At 64.1% G+C, this 15,745-nt stretch overlaps 1 protein-coding gene across 1 annotated transcript in view; it reads left to right on the top strand.

Moving 5' to 3' along the window:
• Positions 1 to 15,745, top strand: part of CROCC2 (ciliary rootlet coiled-coil, rootletin family member 2) — a 66,205-nt gene that overhangs the window by 39,642 nt on the left and 10,818 nt on the right. The window contains exons 20-29 of the mRNA XM_035008318.1: positions 258 to 371; positions 3,186 to 3,329; positions 6,877 to 7,094; positions 7,747 to 7,906; positions 8,003 to 8,092; positions 8,877 to 9,038; positions 9,854 to 10,211; positions 10,408 to 10,589; positions 10,975 to 11,095; positions 11,841 to 11,974. Of these exons, the coding sequence (XP_034864209.1) occupies positions 258 to 371; positions 3,186 to 3,329; positions 6,877 to 7,094; positions 7,747 to 7,906; positions 8,003 to 8,092; positions 8,877 to 9,038; positions 9,854 to 10,211; positions 10,408 to 10,589; positions 10,975 to 11,095; positions 11,841 to 11,974 (1,683 nt within the window). The remainder of the gene's footprint in view (positions 1 to 257; positions 372 to 3,185; positions 3,330 to 6,876; positions 7,095 to 7,746; positions 7,907 to 8,002; positions 8,093 to 8,876; positions 9,039 to 9,853; positions 10,212 to 10,407; positions 10,590 to 10,974; positions 11,096 to 11,840; positions 11,975 to 15,745) is intronic.

The raw sequence follows: 15,745 nt of genomic DNA, 5'->3' as shown, positions 1-15,745 counted from the left end.
GTGTCTGACTATCCATCCACCTGATCAGCCAGCCAGTGTGTGGAGAGCTGACTGAGCATACGCACGGAAGTTGGGCCATGTCAGACAGAGTGAAAAGGCCCCATCGACCCCACTCAGGACAAGGGCTGCCTCTGGGGTGATGCTCCTCCCCAAGCAGGGGTGTGGAATTAGGAACACACCACATCCTGGCAAAGGCTTTAGCCTCTCCTTAAAGAGGCCCTTGATCCTCACAAGCACCACCCCCCCAATCCCACCAGGCCCTGTCACTGAAAGAAGCAGAGGGAAGGCTGCTGAGGGAAGAGCTCTCCAGGTCCATGCAGGAGCTGGAACAGGTGCAGCAGAAGGCCCAGAGCCAGCATGAGCAAGCCGAGGTGAGCCCTGTGGGCCCAAGCAAGGCACTGAGCACCCAGCAGGGCCACCCCCAGATGCACCTTCCTACCTGGTCCCAGGTACACAGCCCCCTCTGTCCTGGCCCCCCTTAGCCTGAATTTCCCCCAGGGAATGTCCAGGTCTGCTGGGAGGAAACACTGTCTTAATGGGAAGGAAAAACCCAATGAACCAAAGCTGGGGGTGCGTGGGGCTGTGAGAGCCAGTCCCTGCTCCCCCAGCAGCAGACTCGTCCAGGAAGAGCCGACGGAGGAGGGCCTGGGGCCACAGGTGAGCCAGCAGCAGAGAAGGGCAGACCCAGACCTGGGCCCTGGCCAGCCCATAGACACCCAGTCCTGCCTGTCTGTGCACCTGAGCTGCACTTGGTCAAGTGGAACTGCAGGAAATGTGTGTGAGGCCTCTTGGGGCTGGCCCATTAGACTCTCCCAAAGGAGAAACCCAACCTGGAAAGGCCAGCCTTGTGCCCAAGGCAGATCCTCCCTGGGAAGGACATCCACAGAGAGTCCCAAGCCGAGCCAGGAGAGAGGCATCCCCGAGGGATGAGGGATGGGAGAGACCCCCATAGGTATAGGCCCACCGCCACACTGAGGCTGCCTCAGACAACCAGCTGGGGTCACCTGGAACTCCGGACTCCATCAGGAGCCCATGTCCAGGGGACAGGACAGGCAGTAGCAACTAGGACTTGGAGTGGGGGCAATGACCCTGGAGGCCCTGTGCCTCCATCCCATGAGCGAGGCGCCTACTGCTGTGTCCGGCGGGGGGGGGGGTGTGTGGAGCTCAGCCAGGGTGTCTCTTCACCTTCCACCCCGCCCCACTGCTGCCTGATGTGGTCACTGTGAGCAGAGCTGCCTGGAGGGGCTCCTGGCACCCAGGAAAGTCTTATCCAAGAGGCTCTCTCCCTGGAGCCCCCACCCTGCTCTGTCCCACCCTTAGGCTGCGTGGCCCTTCCAAGGGCCACCCATGGGAGGAGTGGGGGTCCATGGGGTTGTGCCCTCCTTCCTCCCATCCCCACCGAGCTGCCCCCCGGTCCCACCCATGGTCAGGGAACCAGGAGCGACCCCCAAGATCCTGGGAGCTGACACCCCAACTCAGAGAGGGGCTGGTTCAGGAATCTTCCCTCGTGCTGACTCCAAGTCTGCGCCTGGACTGGGGGTGGCCTGCCAGCCAGCAGGACACTTCAGGGAGCTCGTTAAGGGTTCTTTTGCCACCTTGGCATGGAAAGTGGAAATTAAAACCCACTGAGGAGGCAGAGAGAGGAGAGATGCCGGCCGAGGAAAGCCAGGTGTGGGATGCCATCAGAAACACCCCTGGCAGGTGGAGGGGCTCCAGGGCAGTGCCCTGTCGCTCACAACCCTCCCAGGGGCTTCCGGGCGGGGCCCCCGCAGCCATGCAGGGCCCATGCTGGGGACAGCCAGACCCGGCCACCCAAGGTGATCCTGTCAGTGGGGAAGGACAGCAGGGGCGGGGGCAGAGGAGGCACAGTGAGGCTCCTTCCCCAAAAGCGGGAGATACCGTCCTGATGGAGCCCCAGCCCGCTAGCGCCCTCACTCTGCAGCGGCCAACGAATCCCGAGGCCCGGCGGGTGGGAGCGCAGAGGTCTCTTAGAAACCCAGCCCAGGACAGTGGTGAGGGCACCTGTGCCTCCTGGAACAGGAAGCCCCATCCCCCGCCCTGCTCAGGAAACCACCACCCTGGGGCCCAGACCACCTGGGGCCAGGAGGGGCGGGGGGGGGGGGCTGGTGAGGAAGCCGGGCTGGCCTCAGGCTCCGGGCAAGCAGGTGCGGTGCTTGCCGGTGGACAAGGAAAGCTTTGAGCAATGCCGCCTAGCCTGGGGCCCAGAGGACCCCCGCCTCCTCCAAGTGCCCACCGGTGAGTGCCCGAGGGGAGCCTCCTGAGTGCTGCAGCCCCAGGAGGGCAGGTCCAGGCCAAGCTGAGTCCCGGATGAATGGGCCGCCTGAGCATAGCTGCATAGTCTCTGTGGGGGGGGCCCTGCGGCCCCTTTCCAGGCACATCTGCGGGTACTCACACGTTTCGTCTGCAGTGATGTGGGTCTCCCCTAAGGCCCCCACCCATGTGAAAGTTCAGGAAACCACGGGCTCGGCTGAGGGGTCCCTGTGTTTACCTGGACTCGGGGACATGGCTCCCCCTTCCCCACCACTGCCACGTCTTCTGAGCTGGGGTCTGCCTTTCTGGCCCTATGCTGATGGGCAGGGTCCCAGAGAGGGGGACTAGAGGCCCTTCATCTGGGAACAGACGCAGTGGATGCCCCAGCCATGGGGCCAGGGACCTGGGGAGCTTCTTCCGTGCCTGGCCATCCAGTGAGGGTGGAGGCCCAGTCCCAAGCTCCTGGGTGTGAACGCTGAGCACACTGCCCAGCCCAAGGAGGTCTGAAGTCTGTGACATTTGAGGGCAGGGCCCTCTCACTGCCAAATCGCTGTTCTTGGCCCCTCAGTGGGATGGGCCCAACAGCAACATTTTAGGGATGAGAAAGGTCAGTGCTTGAGTCCCTGATTGGGCGCCTGCCGCCCACCCTGCCCTGGAGACCCCAGAGGCAAGGCGTGGGGAGACCCCTCTGGGGCTTTCTCACCATGTCCCCTGGGACCCTGGCATCGGGGGCATTGACAGCAATCACCATGAGGACCCTGACCTGGAGCCCCAGGCCGCACTCTGCCCCTGCCCACCTGGTGCGGCCCAAGCGAGGGCAGCGTCTGGCTGCCTGCGTGGGCCTCAGCAGACCACCAGCTGCCCAAGCCTCAGGCTGCCCATGGATGCCGTGGCCGGTTTGCTGCTCCCTCCAGGCCACCATCAGCGCCACGACCACAGAGCTGAAGGCCCTGCAGGCCCAGTTTGAGGACGCCATCTCGGCCCATCAGAGAGAGGCCTCGGCTTTGGGCGAGAGTCTCCGGAAGATGGCGGCAGAGCGAAGCAACGCCAGGAGAGAAGTGAGGGGGTGTCAGGGGAGGGAGAGGGGGAGGGGTGTCAGGGGAAAGAGTGAGGAGAAGGGGTGCCAGGAGAGGGGGGGTGTCGGGAAGGGGGAAAGGGGAGGGAGATGGGGAGGGGTGTCAGGAAGGGGTGAGGAGAAGGGGTGCCAGGAGAGGGGGGAGGGGTGCCAGGGGAGAGAGAGGGGGAGGGGGTGTCGGGGAGGGGGACAGGGGAGGGAGGGGGGAGGGGTTTCAGGGGAAGGGGGAGGGGAAGGGATGCCAGCTGAAGGGGGAGGGATGTCAGGGGAGGGGGAGGGGTGCCAGGAGGGGCAGAGGCAGTTTCAGGAGAGCAGGGATGCCGGGAGAGGGGAGAGGCGCAGCCAGGAGAAGGGGAGAGAAAGCCTTCCTGAAAGGCAGGTGTGACCCGGGGAGGGGGGAGGTGGACCCTCAGCCCAGAGACCCCTCCATCCTACCAGCCCTGGGAAGAGCCTCGGTGAGGTGGTGCTGGCCAGGCTCTGCCTGCAGGCAGCATGAGCTAGAGACTCCCCTGGGACCGGGCACCTGGTGGGGTGAAGCCGTACTGGGGGTGCCCGGGGTAGAGGGGCAGAAGTGTGGGGGCTTTGTGGGGTTTTCGGGGGCGACCATGCATGTACCTGGCCAAGGCCTCGAGGTCGACACGGGGCCCCCAGGAGCCACGTGATGGTGTCCTGCGGTGGGGACAGTCCTGGGCAAGGCAGGCAAGCAGATTGGGGAGGTGTTTCTGAGGGAGCTGTGACAGGACCTGGGGAGCCTGGGAGAGGGGAGGGCAGGAGGGCAGAGGGATTTGGGCTGGGGGAGGGTAAGCCAGTGCCCAGGTGGGGCCGTGGCGGGGGGGGGTCCTCGTGCCCTCCCCGGGCTAGGAGCCAAGGCCACGGGCAGCAAGCGCGCTGACCCAGGAGCTCAGGGGAGCACCAGACCGAGCAGCAGAGAGGAAAGGGGCTCCTCGGCCCTCCCCCAGCCCCCCAGGGACAGGCCCGCAGTAGAGGGAGTGGGAGGGAGAGAGCATGATTTAACATGACAGGCTGTTTACTTTGGCCCCCAAAGAGAAAGGTCTCCTTTCAACAGATTTCAAAGTCAGGCCCGGTCAGCGACCACACGGGGAAGCAAAATGAGATTTTAAAACTAAGGGCTGCAGGGGAGGAGCCAGGAGACTGGGGGCACATTTGTTCTGGCGAGGTGAAAGAAGAAAGCGCAGGCCTCCTGAGAAGTTCAGGTTCCCAGAGAGGGGGCCCCCCCGGAAAGGAGAGGGACCCCCAGAAGGGGGAGGAGCCCCCGGAAAGGAGAGGGACCCCCGGAGAGGGAGTGGGGGAGCGGGAGGCTGAGGCGAGGGGGCAGGCGGAACAAGCCAGGGAGCACCGGCCCTGAAGAGCCTCCAGGCGCCAGGCTGGCCCCGTTGCCACGGAAACCATAACGTTTTCACAGCCTTTAAACTGAAGGAAGGCCCAGGCTTCCCACAGCCCTGCCCAAAGCCCTACACGGGTGTGCACGCATGCACACGTGAACACACGGCACCGGGCACACACGGGCATGCACACACATGCCCTCATGTGCGGACACAGCACTCAGGGAAACACGCATGGACACCGCGAGCGCGCACAGATGCGCACCAAGGGCTCATGCAACTGCACAGCTTACACGCACACACATCACGCATGTGGGCTGAACATGCACGTTCACACGCGTGTGCAGACGCACACCACACGCTCACACGTGCTGCATGTGTACACACGTGTGTGCTCACACGCGTGCACCGGCCAGAGCCCCGTAACAGCCCCTCCCCTGCTTTCCCGACTGTGCAGAGTCCTGGAGCCGCTTCCCTGCAGGAGATTTCAAAAGACGCTGTTTATACGATTTCTAGTAAAGAAATAATTATTATAATCACATTAAGTGATTTGGCTGTAAAATTCCTGTAAGGAGGACAGTTGTTTTCACGAGGGAGGCGGGTAGGGGTGCAGGGAGAGGGGGCCCTTCTCCCACTTTGCTTTGCTTGTTTTCATCTCCTCGGCCCTGGGAAATGAAAACAGCTTCTTTTATGACGGATAGGGCCTTTTGCTGGTCCTTGACCTTCCTGGTGGATTTTTGCTGAGCTCTGCGGAAACTGCTCCACACGGTTGTGGCTCCCACGTGTGGGGGGTGTAAGGGGAGCAGAGGAGGGGCTCAGGCCCTTCCCAAAAACAGAACAACAATAACAGTGGGTGGACACAGGAGCCAGGCTGGCCAGGGGCCTGGACTATGTCCCGCTGAAACAGTCAGCAAAGTGGGGTTTGCTTTTGGCAAACCCGAGCCCTGACATTGCTCCAAATTTTTGTGGCTTCCCCTCTCTCCGTCGGCTCACTTCTGGCCTCCTCCACCCCCTCCTCAGGGCCAGCCGGGCGCACGGAACACTCTCTAGAGTACCCTGCTCAGGGCAGGGGCGTAGGCCAAGCCTGGAGATCTCCCACCCCGTAGCCTGGGTGCTGAAGGGTGGGCTGGCCCCTCCGTGGGTCTGCACGCTCCTCCAGACCCCACTCCAGGGGTTGGGGGTGGTGCTGACACGAGGCACCCTGTGTCGCAGGGCAGCACGAGTAAGACCCCTGACCCCACCCATGCTCTGGCCCTGGGCCTCACACAGAACCACAGAATCGGCAGGGCCTGCCTAGAAGGCCCCAGAGTGTGTGGAGTGTCCTGGTGTGGGGAGGACAGCATGAGGGGTGTCCCCTTCTGGGCCTGGAACAGGTCTGGCAGGGACAGGGGACAAGGACTCACACCCGCAGCCTCTTCCAATCCTTGGGTCCGCCTGCAGGGGCTACAGTCTGGGTGGCTGAGCCCCGAGCCCAGGGCAGATGTGCAGCCTGTGGTTCCCCCTGGCTCCAGAGCCTGCCCACCTGGGGCCCCTCCTGCCCCCCACCCCTGGGTGCAGGGTGTCCGTGCTTCATGGAGCACTCTGCACAGAGCATTCATGCGACGGTGAGCACTTGCTACCCGAGTGGTTGGACAACCTGGCCGGAGTGGGCCTTCTAAGGGCCACCACCCAGAGACCCCCCTTCCCCTGGCCTCCCAACAGATTGGGAAATGAGGGCCGCGGGGTGGGTGTGCCCACAGCCATGCAGGAGTCGGGAGCCCAGGCGACTGGCACTGCTGCCCACATCGGGGCGGGCAGCGGCCCCTGTGCCACACCATCGCCGAAGGGGACAGCAGGTGGGGCAGCAGAGGCCACTGGACCTGGGTGGGGACAGTGCGGACGTGGGGGCTGACCAGTGACCAGCAGCCCCGGAGTCCAGGGAGGGGGCAAGGGGCAACACCAGGACCAGCAGAGTCCGAGGGTCACCTCCCTGGGCTCCGGGACCAGCCCTCGTGAACCACCCTGCAGCCTCATGGCATTAGGAGAGGTGACCCCCAGGTGGGCAAACCCAGGTTATCTGCTTCTCCTTCAAGCACTTGGGGACGCAGGGCTGGGGGTACATCGGCACTGCCAGACAGAACCAGAGCCCGATCCACAGCCCCTGACCCCTGCCCCCGGTGGGCCATACGGCCCACGCTCCTCCCCCAGGCCGAGAGGCTGCGGGCCCAGCTGGACGAGGCCCGGGAGGGGCTGGCTATACTGCGCCGGGAGCTGCGGGGCAGTGAGGAGAGCCGTGAGGGGCTTCGCAGGGAGGCCCTGGAGGCCCAGCGGGCCCTGGGTGATGAGGCCCGCGAGAAGGACGCGCTGCGGTGCTCCCACGCTGAGCTACGGGCCGCGATCCGCAGGGCTGAGCAGGAGAAGGCCAGGTACCAGGCCCCCTTGGAGCGAGCACCTGTCAGGGAGCCGGCCCAGCCCCCAGGCTCATCCAGGGGACAAAGGACGTGGGATGTGGGGTGTTTTCCTGACACGGGCCAGATGGTGCGGGGTGGACTCCCTAAGCGGACCCGGGGTGCCAGTTGTCCGTCTCTACATGCCTACACGGGGGGGGGGGGGGGGGGGGGGCCCCCCACGGGGGGGGGGGGGGGGGCGGGGCCCCCCCCCCAGCCGGCCGCGGGGGGGGGGGGGGAGGCTGAGGTGCCAGACGGGAGACAGCCAAGGGCTGGGAGCCAACGGAGGCCGAGGGGCCTGGTCCGGGGCTCTGAGGACAGCGAGGCCAGCACTGCAGCCCTCAGAGGGGCGGCAGAGGTGCCGGGCTGCTGCTGGGCACTGGGTCCCTGGGAGTGTGGCTGGAGAGAGGAGCACGGCAGGGGAAGAGCCCAGAGACATGGAAAGGGGCAGAGCCAGCTGGGCGCTCAGACCGCGGATACCCCGAAGGTGGTAGGGAGGCCGCCCCAGGGGGGCTGGGCTTTGGGACACTGGAGAACTGAGCCACAGGGGAGGCATCTGGCCAGAGTGAGGTGGGTGGCAGGAAGTCTCTATGGGAGATGCTATAGACCCCAGCTGTGATGTGCTGCTCAGTTTTCAGAGGTCCAAGGAAGAAGGGGAGCAGAAGGTGCTGGTCCTGGAGGAGGCCCGAGCCGTGGCCCAGAAGGAGGCCTGTGAGCTGCGGGCCAGGCTGAGGGAGGTGGAGCAGGCTCAGGCAGAGGCCCACCGGGAGCTCCAGGAGCTGGGCAGGCAGGTGAGGGCAGCCGTCCCGGAGCCCCGCCCCCACAGGGGTGTCCCCATCCCGCACACCCAGACCCCAGCTCTGTCCCCCCTCCCCGGGTGCCCGCAGGCTGCAGTGGAGCTCCAGGACATGGCCTTGCTGCCTGTGTCTTTGGAAGCCACCAGCCGGAGGGCCCTGCTTGGACCCATGGGGCTCCCGGTGCGATGTGCGCCAGGGGGTACAGACAACCAGCCTCAAACTTACGGGCTAAGAACAACCACTTTGACCCTCATGGACTCAGGATCAGGAATTCAGCCAGGGCGCAGAGGGGACGTGCCAAGAAGACTCCACGGTGGGGGACTTGCGGGCAGGGCTGGGCGGGCCCACAGCAGCCAGGCTCTCGCGGCCCAGGGCTGGCCTGGCCATCAGCTGGGGCGCCCCCAGGGCCCTGGCCGCCACGCCTCCCCGCATGGCCACCTTGGGCTTGAGAACTCATCCATCGGCCTTGGCTTCCACAGTCAAGAGCCACTTATGCTGAGTTCACCGGGCCGAGATGGCTCAGAGGAGGGGCCTAGACGCCCCTGGAGGCCAGAGGCCTTTCCAAGCTGTCGACTGTCCTCAGACTTGGAGCGGTTCATGAGATGCCCTGGGCTCCCTCTGGACCAGGCATGTCCTGCCCCTCCCTCCTTCTACCCCCCATAGCCCTCCTGTGACGAAGGTTCTGGTACCTTCCTTTCCACATGAGGCCGCGGAGGCACGGAGAGGTGTGTGGGACCAGGGTCCCTGTGAGTGAGGGCCGGCGAGGAGCCCAGAGCAGCCCCCCTGATGCCACTCCCAACCCACTCCTTCCCACACGGTGTCCTGGCTCCGAGGGCACCCCCACCCCCCATGCCCTGAGTGCGGGTGCTGCCCCGAAGGAAGGCTCCCCCCGCAGGACATGTGAGCAGAGGCAGGGGTCCAAGAGGGTGCCAGCGACCCCATCAGCACCGCCCCACACTCACAGGTGAACATGCTGGAGGCTGAGAACCGGAGAAAGAGCCACGAGGTGAGCCAGCTGCAGGTCCGGGGCGCTCAGGACACCCAGCAGCAGCAGCAGAGCCAGCGGGAGGGGCTGCAGGCGCAGAGGTTGGCCACGGAGGCGGCCTGTGAGGGCACCCAGAGGGAGGTAGGAGGACTGAGCAGCCTGCAGAGAAGGCACCAGCGCTGCCACAGGGGCTGGGATCCAGGGCCGCCCGGCCCAGCTCCTGCCCACGTGCGCTCCGCGGGCCCACCTGCTCGTCTTCTCTCCCACTTCCCAGCAGGGCTGGGTGCAGCCAGGGTGGAGGGACAGGGGCTCTGACTGAGCTAACGCCGTGAAAGTGGTGACCCCTGCGTCTCCTAGGGTTCTCGTGTTTTAGAAATGGACAGCCTCACCCAGGTGACGTGAGTTCTGAGCTGAGGGACAGTCAGGGGCCCCCGAAATGCCCAATTCTCAAAGAGCCTCAGGATTCAGAGCACGCACCTACACCCACACCTGCACGTGTGTGTTCCCACAGCCCTGACCATGTGCTGGGCAGCCCTCGATTGACCCACTGTGCCGGCCCTTAGGAGCCCTGGCGTTGTGTCAGGCACCCTGAGGCTCCCCAGCCCTGGCCTCTGGAGGAAGCTGACCCAGCCCGTCCCACCACAGGCCACAAGCATGGGGCTGGCTGAAGGTGGAGCCGTGGCAGGCCACAGGCGGGGACAGCCGAGGGTCACAGCTCCGTCCGGCCTGGGGTTTTCACGTGTCTGCCAGGATGTGCTCCAGAGACCTGGGGTGTCCTTCCCCACCTGGGCTCAGGGGTCCCCACTGCCAAACACGGACTGGGAGGCAGGTCCGAGATCCCCCTAGCTGTGACATGCCAAGGAGGGAGTCTGAGGGGCTCCCTGAGGAGTGGACAGGACAGGAGGCCTGGGGGCAGGGCTTCAGGGGACAGGTGGCTCTTCACGTCCCTCCCACAGGTCCTGAGGCTGCAGCAGAAACTGGCGGAGGTGGAGGCCGCAGCAGAGGCCCAGAAGCAGCGGCCGGAGGAGCGTCTCTGCCAGAGCCAGGGGGCCGAGCACACCGTCCGGGCCGAGCTTCGCACCGCCCCCAGGAGGCTGCAGCGGGCCGGGGGTGCGGCTGAGGGCCTGCAGGCTCGCCTGGACGAGGCCTGCCGCCAGGTCCACAGCCTAGAGCAGGCGCTAGCTCAGGCTGAGGGTGCCAGGCGGGAATCGGAGGGCCAGCTGAGCCGGCTGTGGTCCACGCTGTGCCGTGGCCTGGGGCTCTGGGGACAGAGACCCTCAGGCTTCCCCGAGCGGCCCAGCCTCCCCAGGAAAGGTCAGTGTCCTCAATGGCTTCAGGTAGGCTCCTGCCCCGGCTCTGCACCCACCTAGGACACACACCCCTTCCCCCGGGCCTCATGACCCACACAGTGAGGGGCCTGGACTCCCATGCCCCCCCCAAGCCCCCTGTGGGTGGGGGCCGTCACCACGTCCCCACCCCGTCCCCTCAGCTGGCACCGACCGTCCTGCAGGCTCAGATGGCATCCAGGCTCGCTCCCCGCGGCAGAGGGCCAGCCCCCCCGCCCGGTCCCGCTCCCCACTGCGATGGCCCTCACCTGCACCGGGGGACCACAGCCCGGAGGTGGACGTGGACTCTGTGTGGGACGCCCTGCGGGACTTGGTGCTGCAGCTGCAGGATGCCCAGAGGGAACGGGTAAGGGAGTGCGGAGGACACGCCCTGGGGGCTCCTGAAAGAGGGAGAAGCGCTCATCACCCTGCTGTCCATCTGTCTGTCTGTCCCAGGTCTGCTGAGACCCTGGCGGGGCCCTGTGGGTCACGGGGCTCCTCAGTGTTCACACTGTCCTTGGTTTGGCATCATAAATAGCAGTAAATACCACGGTCTCTCAAAGCTCGACTGCCCCAAATGGCTCAGGGTCCTCTCCTCCTCCAAATGGGCAGCAGAGCCCCTGGCGCCAGGCGCCGCCATGACACACGCTGGGGTCCAGGTCGGCGTGCCCGAGCCCCCCACTCCTCCCGCCCGGGACCTCGGCCCTGCACTGCCCCCCAGGTTGCCCCCTGACCTGGGTCCTTCCGCCCAGGATAACTGGCACTTCCAGGCGGTAAGCCTGAGCGGCCGGCTGAGTGAGGCAGAGAGCGAGCGGGCCCAAGCCCAGAGCCGTGTGCGGCAGCTACAGAAGGCGCGGGCAGACGCGGAGGAAGGTGACGTCCCTTCCCTCACCCTGCCCTCAAGGATCGCTGGGAGGGGTACCCGCCACCTCCCCAGGGGTTCCCCGGGTGCCTCGCCCCTGGCTGCCAGGCGTGTGCGGTCTTGGGAAGTGCTCAGACCTGGGCCCCAGGGGCAGGTGCCTCCCTGGGACGTACCTGGCATGTGGCAGCTGGCTGGCTGCTTTCTCGGCAGTGGGACGAGAAAGGGGACTAAAGTCCAGAGACCCTGCGGGGACACAGACCCTCCTGCCACACCGGCCTCTTATAGTTCCTACTTCAGGGCCTTTGCACTGACTGTGCAGGCCCCCTGGAGCTCTCTTCCACCCACAGTCATGAGACCCATCTCCCCATCAGGTCTCTGCCCTCTGCCCCCTCAGAGAGCGCTCCTGCCCTGCTGGTCACCCTTCCTCCCCCCATGAGCGGGTCTGCCCGGGAGGTGGGCCCAGGGCCTAGCACAGTCTCAAAGGAGGAATGTCTGTGGAAGGAAAGAAGGTGGGAGAAAAGGAAAAGCAGGCAGAGGGAGCCAGGACCCCAAACCCGCCCCCAGGGATCCTTGAGCTTCAAACAGGAGGAGCGGAGAATTGTCAGAGGGGGGCCTCTCCAGCCTCCACCATCCAGGTGCCAGACACTTAAACTCGCCAAGCCTCAGTTTCCTGGCCTGTGAAATGGGTGGGGGCGATTGCCCACGTGGCAGCCCCACAGAGCTTGGGAGCCAGGCAAGCCTCTGCTTGCCCCACAGGTTGGCGCCAGGCAGAGGCCGAGATGAGCAGCACCCAGGCGGCGCGGGCCCTGCAGGAGGAGGTGCTCCAGAGGCTGGAGCTCAAGTACCTGGCGAGCACGCAGGCGGCCGGCCAGGAGAAGCGGAGGCTGCAGGTGGGGCCATGAGGCCGTGGGGACCTGGGGTCAGGGAGGTGGGAGGGAGACTAGGAAGGTTTCTGGGGGAGGGGGTTTCAGATCCCTATGGGCAGAGGCACAGCAGGAGGCCTCAAGGGACATGTGGCCCCACAGAGCTCATCAGGGGCCCCCGGTAGAGCTGTTCAAAGGTGGTCCCTGCCCTTATTTTACAGACTGGGGAAACGGTCCTGGATAGGGAGCCGCTTGGCCCCGTGGCAGAGCCGGCCAGGGCCAGAGGCAGGGCAGACCCCCGGCCTCCCCGGCCTGTCCGTCTCTCTGTGGCCATGCCGGCAGGCCTAGGGTGACACCAGCCCGGCCTCAGAGCCCTCTGTGGGGTCACATTAATGCACATTTACGTGGCTAAGGATCGGCTTACTGTGTCACTCAGACTCAGGAGGAGGTTACACAGGATGAATTTGGGTAAATGTCCCACATATGGGCTTTGTGCTGTGAAGGTGGCCTGGGGTCCCCTGCTTTCAAGTGAGGAAGCTGGGTTGGGAGGGGAGGAGGCCTGGCTGGACAGGGGAGCCCTGCACCCCACCCGAGGCCGCAAGTCAAGGCAACCTCAGCAGGACTGGGCTGGGGAGCAGCTGGGTCTGGGAAGTTAAAGCTGCCAGGCTACCATTTCCAGAAAGCTCCTTGAGGCCCTTGGAGGCATGGGGACCAGCACACAAGATGAGGGAACACAGGCTCCCCAGAGGGATCTCAGGGTCCCTGAATCTCAGGGAATCAGGGTCCCTGGCCCCACCCTGGAAAGATGATGCTGGTGGGAGCAGCAGAGCAGAGGGACTGAACGGGACCTGAGGGCAGGACAGGCCATCTCAGCCCCACCGACACAGAGGCCCGGCAGCCCTGCCGGTGTCCTGCAAGGAGAGGTGGCCTTGCAGGGTGCAGGAGCCGTGGGCTGGGCGGCCCTCGGGGCCCCAGAGGCAGCCTGCCAGTCAGAGGGCTCAGAGGGCAGGTGCAGAGGCCAGGCCAGCACATGCTCACTCTGTGCAGGGCTCAGCCTGGAGCCTGGTGGCTCTCAGAGCCCTCCGTCCGCTGTGGGGCCCAGAGCCTGTGAGGAGGGGCCTCATGTGGGGCCGGGGCGGGGAGCAGAGCCGGACCCACAGAGAAAGCGTGGGGAGCTTGGGAGGCTGGGACTGAGACCCAGCCTGGACATCTGTGAGGACGCCTGGGGTCCCGAGTTTCAAAGGCCTTCTGGCCACCACCACTGGGGAAGGCTGGGAGAGGCAGTGGCGAGGCCCAGGGGCCTGGCCGGGCTTGTAGCCGGACTGGTGAGACACCCAGGAGACGTGGGGGTCCAAGAAACCGGGGCAGGGGGGCTGGGGCTGTGTTCTGTGCACACTTGAAAATAACGCTTTCTGTTTGCACGTTATGCATGTTCAAATACGTCTTATTAAGTCAACCTTTACAAATGTCAACCAAATACTCCACATTGGATCTGTTTCCTGAGTTCATCAAAGCTAGGAGCAATGTGCTGAATTTTGCCATTACAATTTGGGGGGGCAACACCTCATTTATTTCTAAGAGTCTTGGGTTTATAGATTCCCATGGCATGTTCTTCAGAATTTGATGTTTCTCGGCTGCTCTGACTCTTGGCACCTAGAGGACTGGGTGCCGCTGAATGCCATTTGTCTGGAGTTCTGCTGCACCCACCACCAGCAGGCCCCCCCGCCCCTCCCCACATCTTCACTCCGCGCCCCCGCCCTGTATGTTTCCAGTCATTTCCACAGCCTGTCCTTGGCTCTGAGCCCGCCCTGGAGTCTCTGCCTTTTCCAAGGGAATTTATCCCACTTACAAGTTTTGGGGTAATTTCCGTGCTCTGGTTTTCTTTGATTGCTGATAGGATACTTGCTGATTTAATGCTTCCTCATGACTTCCATTCCATCCTTTATTTTAGGGTTACTTGCACCCCCTTCCCTTTCCTGGGGGCAGGGAAGTGTTGACAGCAAATGCCTCGCTGCACTGTGCCCGGGGGCGGTGGGGGGGTGTCCTCGCAGCCCCTAGGCTTCTGCACCTGCGTCTGGAGGCTGAAGGAGCTGTCTCTCCGCTGGGGCCCTGCCCTGCCTCCACCTTTCTTCTAAGGGCCCAGTGGGGGTCCGTGAAGGGCCTGCCCCTGAACTTGAACCCCGCCTCCCGTCCACAGACCCCAAGGGCTTTCTACTCACGGCAGCCCACGCTGTATTCCTTTACCCTGCTCCAGCCACCACAGACTGATGGCATAGCCTGTCTGTGAGCTCCCAGTCCTGCAGGCCAGGAGCCCCGCATGGGGCACCCCCGGGCGGGCCGGGCTGCGTCCTCACCTGAGGCTCTTGGCAGAAGCCCCCGCAGGCTCCTGGCAGCCTGCCTCCCAGCTGAGGACCGAGTGGCTTCTGGAGGCGTCTCTGGCCCCTGGCCTGGGCCTTCCCGTGGGCTCTCACAACACAGCAGTGGCAGCAGGACCCTCACACCCAAACCCCCCCGCTGCTCCCCGCCACCAGCCCGCGGGGCTCCTGGGGCCAATCATGCCCACCGGGATAATCTCCCCTCTGGTTAATTCAGAGCCAACTGAGTAGGAGCCCTGATCACATCCGCGACGTGATCTAACATGCTCACAGGTAATCTTGGGGCCGCAGGACCCCGGGGCCTACCACACCTGGGGCGGCAGCCAGCCCCGCACATCAGCAGGTGCTCCCCTGTGCGGGGACACGGGTGAATGAGGCTCGCAGCCCATTTCTCTGGGAGGGGGCTGTTTCTACTTCGATGTCTTTTGTTGTTTGCACTGTGACCTCATCCTCAGATGAGTTCAAGAAAGGTAAGTGTGTTGTGGGCTGTTTGAATCGCTCCCTCCAGAGTGGAAGCCAGAAGGCCCGTTTATCTCTGAAATTCAAAAATGTGCCAAAACATTGACTTGCTTCCTCCGTCATTTTATCCTGTGCCTATGGAGCCCTCTCTGCAGAATCAAATCTGTCTTCAGCTGATGCAAGTGATTTCCACTTAAAAAACATTGCTTCTCCCCCTTCCCATTCTTTTTGTCCCAAAATTCACTGTAGCCCAGCCCCGCTCTCCGGGCCTTGTCCTCCTTGCTCCTATCACCCTCTCGTCCCTGGCTCCCCGCCCGTGTCCCAGAGAACTTAGGGTCTTCGTCCAGGTTGGCTGATCTGACTGCTGTCTAATCTAATCCCCGCCCTGGGTCGGTCCTTGTGGTTTTCATCTCGACTGTTCCTACTCTGGCTCCCCCCTTGGCGTCCCCTTGTTGAGACGGTCAGTACACATCTTCGGACACCTGTTCCCATTTCTTGCAATAACTCCGTTCTCTTTTCATTCAAGACCCTAAGATCCGTCCCTCAGATTGACTTTGTCTCTTGAACCACAGTTGATTGCTACCGTCGAGATGTTTTCCCTCTGCCTGGCTTCAAAGAAGGGGGTCTGGGGGCGCCTGGGTGGCTCAGTCGTTTAGCGTCTGCCTTCGGCTCAGGTCATGACCCCAGGGTCCTGGATCCAGCCCCACATCCGGCTCCTGCTGAGCAGGGAAGCCTGCTTCTCCCTCTCCCTCTGCCTGCCGCTTCCCCTGCTTGTACACTCTTTCTGTCAAAAATAAATTCAATCTTGGGGCGCCTGGGTGGCTCAGTCGTTAAGCGTCTGCCTTCGGCTCAGGCCATGATCCCAGTGTCCCGGGATCGAGCCCCGCATCGGGCTCCCTGCTCTGCGGAGAGCCTGCTTCTCCCTCTCCCACTCCCCCTGCTTGTGTTCCCTCTCTCGCTGTGT

This window comes from Mirounga leonina, unplaced genomic scaffold, assembly GCF_011800145.1.
Source record: "Mirounga leonina isolate KUSES-001 unplaced genomic scaffold, KU_Mleo_1.0 Mir_151, whole genome shotgun sequence".
NCBI lineage: Eukaryota > Metazoa > Chordata > Mammalia > Carnivora > Phocidae > Mirounga > Mirounga leonina.
This window is presented reverse-complemented; position numbering and strand designations above follow the sequence as displayed.